Source organism: Beta vulgaris, chromosome 5, assembly GCF_026745355.1.
Source record: "Beta vulgaris subsp. vulgaris cultivar EL10 chromosome 5, EL10.2, whole genome shotgun sequence".
Lineage (NCBI taxonomy): Eukaryota > Viridiplantae > Streptophyta > Magnoliopsida > Caryophyllales > Amaranthaceae > Beta > Beta vulgaris.
The window spans coordinates 52,359,579-52,365,578 of NC_079206.1; the positions used below are offsets into that span (position 1 = coordinate 52,359,579).

A 6,000-nucleotide genomic window follows, 5' to 3' on the forward strand; every position below is an offset into this window, starting at 1 on the left:
GACATAGCACCATTCTCTGATAAGTTCAAGATATAACTGGGGCCAATTTAAATATCCAGACCTGCATAAATACTTAGATGTCCATGTAATTGATAAGTGTTTATATTGAAGTCTGTTTAGTTTCCTCTTTCCTGCTGGGGTTGAACACTTGCACTTAGAATTATAAATACAATTTGTCCTTAACCAAAACATGAGAATGTCGTGTAATTGAACCTCATGAATTGGTTCAATCAGGGAGGACCAGAACAGCAAGGGTATGTGCATGGTTTTAGTAATAAGCAGTCTGTTCATATGCTCATGAATGAATCTATGATAATCTAAGCATGACCACCTTGCATAGTAATGTCGTGCGATATAAGAATATAGCTTTTCCAAAAGATAGTACTTTAACCAAGGTGAATATTGATAGTTACAGGAAAGTAACCAATTGCTAAATATTTGAGAACATAAGTATATAATTTCATCCATATTATAGATAATAACTACATTTTTCTTTGTAACAGGATAGACAGTAGATACTTTTGCATATTGTTCTACTACATGATTCATTAGCATATTAGGAGAACCCAATTCTAAGTTGAGAGTTCCATAAGGCAAAAGTGGGTCTGATGAGGCACCCCCAAAAAACTTACAAAAACTTTGTGTCATCTATTCTGCACTATTTTTTCTTTATTTGCTTAGATGATGCTGAGTCTGCCTCATCTTCAGTTCGTCGTCTCTTGGTCGAGTCAGAGGAGATCGACATGTCTTTGTGGGTGCCTAATGCATCGAAAAATAATTTATCCGCTTCTGATATTTCACGAACAAGGGCTAAATCATATATCGAAGGGCTTACTTGGTGCAGGTTAGAACCATACTCATTCAACATAGGAGGAAACTTTATGGGGGGAATGGAAGTTTCCAGCATTTGAAGAACCTCTGCAACTTGTGGATCAGCTTCATCAATAGTTTCCGTTGCTAATAGGGCTTCCACATCCTTGTCGTTTAACAATTGGGTGTGAGTAGGAGGCTTAGTGGTTTCAGGTATATTCTCTGTCTTTTGTTCAGGAGGATTAGTTTGGGTTTCAATTGGGTGGGTGGTCTCCTTGCATTCTGGATCAGAATCCTTTGTAGTTTCAGTAGGAGGGGGTTTAAAAGAGGAAGGTCTTGCCTTTGCATTCTTTGTAACAGTGGGGGTGCGACTTTTCCTCTTAGGAACTACCTTGATCCATCTACCACTTGACTCCCCTGATGAGTCAGTTTCTGGTTGATTTTCTGGAGGAGGGCATGATTTGTTTGATGGATTGAGATTGCTAGCCTGTAGTTTGTCTACCACAAGCTGAAGAGTGTGATTGGTTTTTTCCTTACAAGTGTCTAAGGTATGTTCCTCAGACCCACACAAGGGACATACCTCTAACATGCCTTCATACGTGAGGAAGATTTCTCTAGTAAGGCCATGTAAATTCACTAGCAAAGACCCAGGGACAGTTTGTAAGACCTTAACATCTACACAAACTCGAGCATAGCGTGCTCGTGTTCGTGATAGTGTAAAGTCGTCAATTCTAATAATAGGGCCCACAGGTTTAAGCATGTAGGATAGGCATTGATTAGACCAGAATTCGAGAGGCAAAAGATTAAGACGTACCCATATTGCTAGTGTGTGAATTTGGAATGTGAAAGGATTAAAGGCAGGTTGCCAAGCAAACAATGCTAGGATTAAACTTTGAACATACCAAGGCCTATTGTTCCATATTGCTAATTTATCTTCATTGTTAGCAAACTTGAACATAATCCATCCATTGCCCATATCTACAAAGGTGACATGACCTTTGAGCATGGTCCATTCACGACGGAGCTTTGCGGTCACTACAGAGACTGGAATAGAGTCACCAAAAGGTTTACCTAGAAGGCAAGAAGCTGATAAATCATTTAAAAGTGAAGGATCTGGTTCTGGATTTTGAGTATTGTGAGTGCTTCCAGCCATCTCCTCATTCATGGGGCATTTAGAAGGGTCAGTTGGAGGAGAATTATGGTTAGGGGCATTAATATGTTCAGGTGAGTGATGGGTAGCAGCAGGGAGATTGTTAGGTCCCACATCTGATTCTGATACGGCAGTGTGTTTAGAGGTGGAGCTTGGAACCTGGGGCGGGCTATGATTTCTAAGTGCATTGGAATTTCCAATCTCACCATCTGGTGGTGAGGAGTGAACAGGTAAATTGGAACGAGAAAAAGATCGGACAATATCCGCATAGTTTGGGCTTTTTTCTGGGTGATTTGTAGAAGACATATACAAAGTTAGTTCAGTCTTAATGGAGGGATGAGGATAATAGAGTAAGAGGCTTATGTGAAAGATTAACTTTAGATTTTCCAAATTTATAAACACACAGTTGCAAGGAGCAAAATCTACCCACAATACAAATTTGCAGAATAGCGCATTATGCATGAGGAAGGATAATCTACAGGTGACAACACAACAATTTCCAGAGAGAGAGGACACTAATCCAATTCCATTATCCGCCACGTTACAATGAATTAAGAATTTTATCATAATTAACTTTAAATTAGGAAATAGAAGAGGAATACTTATCTGAGTTTTCGTTTGCCCATGGACATCCAGCAAGTGATTCATACTATCGAATAGTTCTTTCGGAGCCTTCTGCTGAGATTGAGTTAGTAATTCCATCTGAGATCCGCGCGTCGTATCTTCGGGTTGCCTTTGATTCTTCTGGGTCGAATCGTTTTGAATCCAAACCAATTCACCAGATTGAAATCCATTTTGTGTTAGCGAAATTTGAATTAGAAGGAATTTTGGGTCAGAATTCCTCCAAAAGGAGATGCAGGTGTCGATTGAATATGGGAAAAGTGGATGTATAGGGTGGACGTGGCACAACAATGGAAGTTGAGGTTTCATAGAGTGTGCGAGTTCTAGCTTTGGGGGTAGTATCATGATGTTACTGAAGAAGTTTTTTGGATGGGACAGAAAGTGGGTTGCTGTACCTAACTAGATGAGAGCTTTTCTCTCTCTTCATTTCTCTCTCTAATGTTTCGCATTTTTAGATATGTATGTGTATAGTTAATAAATGATACACGCGACCTAATGGGTTACTTAAGGTTGATAGTTATTGACCTGTTTATTATACAGATTGGATCAACATTGAGGAATATAACTCGTTTATTTATCTTTGTGTACAACGCGACCTAACTCTTCTGCCATCTCTAATTTCCATCAACAATTTTGATTCTGATTATCCTCAATAATGTTGACATGAGCAAGTAGTTTGAATGTTTGATTAAGCAATAAACACCACTCCATACGTTTTTCACCACCAGTGTAGTGTGTAAATACATAGTTGACCACACATAAAATTACAAATAAGCCACCCTATCTTCAGATCCGATCTAATCTTCAAGTGCTCATTAAATTCACATATACAACAAGGCTACACCATAATGAAATCAAATTAGAAACTTGCACTTGCACTGTCCTAAATCAAGCAATGCATATCAGCAAGATCAGAAAATAAGGTCCCCAAGAGTAGTACCCTTTTTTTTTTTTGTGCCCAAGAGTAGTACCCTCGACCCAAGTTCAGCAAATAAAATACCAAATGGAAAAAAAAGAAAGTAACAACATACACATTACTAGTTGAAGTTACACAAGTAAAGCAACTACTGTATTAATTTCAGACTGATGTAATGTAACTACCTAAAGTCTAAACTAAAAGTATCTAAATTCATCCATATATCACATTCCTAATTGGCATCATGGCCTCTCTCATCAGCAAGAGGAGGAGCAATAACAGCAGCTACTTTCCCTCTTCTTACTCCTCCAACTTCAGCACCCGTAGCAAAAGGACGACGACACCGTCGTTTAAGCCACCCGTAACATGATCCCCTGTGATTGATACTCTCTAGAGGAGTCTCTTCCTTCCCAATCCAAAATCGACCCAAAACACATGAAATTATTGCAAGAACAGCCAATACTGAAATAACCGCGAAAAATGGACCTATTGATCCTTTGTTGTTGTTGTTGTTATTGTTATTGTTATTGTTGTCATGCCATGCATTATTGCTTGGTACAGATTGTGGGTATGGCATTTCATTTTGCACTTGTTGAGGTTGTTCTTGGTTTGGTAACAATGCTGTTGTTGTTGTTGCCATTTTTTTTTGTGTTTTTGGTTATGTATTAAGATCAGCTCATTGTTAGTGCATTCAAGAATTTATTACCTATTTATAAGACAATCATATCAAAAGGTCAAATTTTATTGTAATAAAAAGTGGCAAAAACAGACTTTATAGAAGTGCAATTTGTAAACTTTATCTTTATATCAGAGGAGTGGAACTCCACATGGTGCTGGTACATCCAAAAGAAGTGTGTAAGGAGTCCACATTTATGTTTCCCTTTTGACTTAAAAAGATAGGAAAATGAAAAGAATTTTCTTTTTCTTTTATTTTGTGTGTAGGAAAATGAAGAGAATATATATTTATTTATTGTAGTGAGGTGGAAATCAACCCTCCCATGTGGTCACTCTCATCAATTAGCAGAAAAGTTGATTAGGATTAAGTTGTTGAATCTTAGATAATTTGGTGGTTAGTAGTTTTTAAAATATTTGTAACAGTTAATTAAAAAATTAAAAGTGTCCTAACCCTTTTTTTTAAGGGAAAAAATCTTTACTTTTTCATCTCTTCTTATCCAAAGAATCTTATGTCTACCATTTTTTACTATTTATTTCTTGTATAAGATTTTCATGTTACTGATATTAGGTACTAATTTAATGATTAAGTATAATTTTGTATATTATAAGACATTTTATGGGATGTGTAAAGGAAGTCAGGCACCTGGGATGTAATTGACTTTACTTAGCCATGACAGTTTCATTGGTTATATCCTTGTAGATTTTAGTTTTTCTTTTAACTTTGGACATTAGTGAAGAACTATTATATCAACATGGATCATCACATTATAAAGTTTATATAGCTCCTAGCCAATAGATAATTGATACTTCTACCTATTATACTGCTCAAATGAGAGGTCTCGATCACAGAGAAATTTCTTACGATTAAATTCTTCTTTCGAAAATTAAACCGACGAGGACCAGGGATAAAATCTCCCTTGTGAGTTGTGACCCCCCTTTGCTTCCCCCCTTACCCCCTAAGGCGGAGTGTCTGGATCAGGGATGTCTGAAGTTATGAAATTTTTTTATGGACAAAAACTACGAAAAGTAGCAAAATAAATTATGAAATAAAAAATAAAACATATTTGTTTATTGAAACTTACCCGAGGCATCGCCCGGGCTAAAAAAATAGTAAATATATTAAAAGGCGTGCGAAAGAAAGCCTATATGCCATGTGGCACTCTCCTTAAATTTCTCATGCAAATATTTTATGTCTATGTTTAGTCACTTTTAAAAAAAAATGTGTAAGTACAAGGAATCGAACACATGACCTTTGAAATGAAAAGTAAGAGTTTAACCATTAATCCACTATGATTTTGTTATTTAATGTTTCAAATAAAATATGATAAAGTCTTATAATAATTATAATTAACTAAACAAGACTTAACTTACAAGAGAATATTGATGTCATATTCTTTTTACCACAATTTCTTTTAAATTGTTTTCAAACTCAAGTCTTTCAATTTTTTTTTACTTATCATATCGTGACGTGAATTTTTCAATTTTTTAATGGACAAAAAATACGAAAAGTAGCAAAATAAATCATGAAATTTAAAAATAATAACATATTTGTTTATTGTAACTGACCCGAGGCATCGCTCGGGCAAAAAAACTAGTAAATATATTAAAAGGCATACATAAACAAGAAACTGTATCACGTGGCGCTCTCCCTGGGGAGTTTTAGTTCATGAAATATCAAGTGCAATAAAAAAATTTAGAAATTGCATAGTATAGGGTTTGATCCTAAGACCTCAAGTACATATGCTAAAGTCTTAACCACTAGACTAAGTTGTATTTAGTATTATTATCATAAAGTATTATATCAATAAATGAATTTTTTTTCTTAACC

General features: G+C 35.9%; 1 protein-coding gene across 1 annotated transcript; it reads right to left on the reverse strand.

Annotated features, from left to right (window-relative positions):
* Positions 1 to 3,296: 3,296 nt before the first annotated feature.
* Positions 3,297 to 4,193, reverse strand: LOC104908362 (uncharacterized). The gene has a single exon (XM_010697477.4). It carries the CDS (start codon positions 4,135 to 4,137, stop codon positions 3,730 to 3,732), a length of 408 nt encoding a protein of 135 aa, XP_010695779.2. The 5' UTR covers positions 4,138 to 4,193; the 3' UTR covers positions 3,297 to 3,729.
* Positions 4,194 to 6,000: the final 1,807 nt, after the last annotated feature.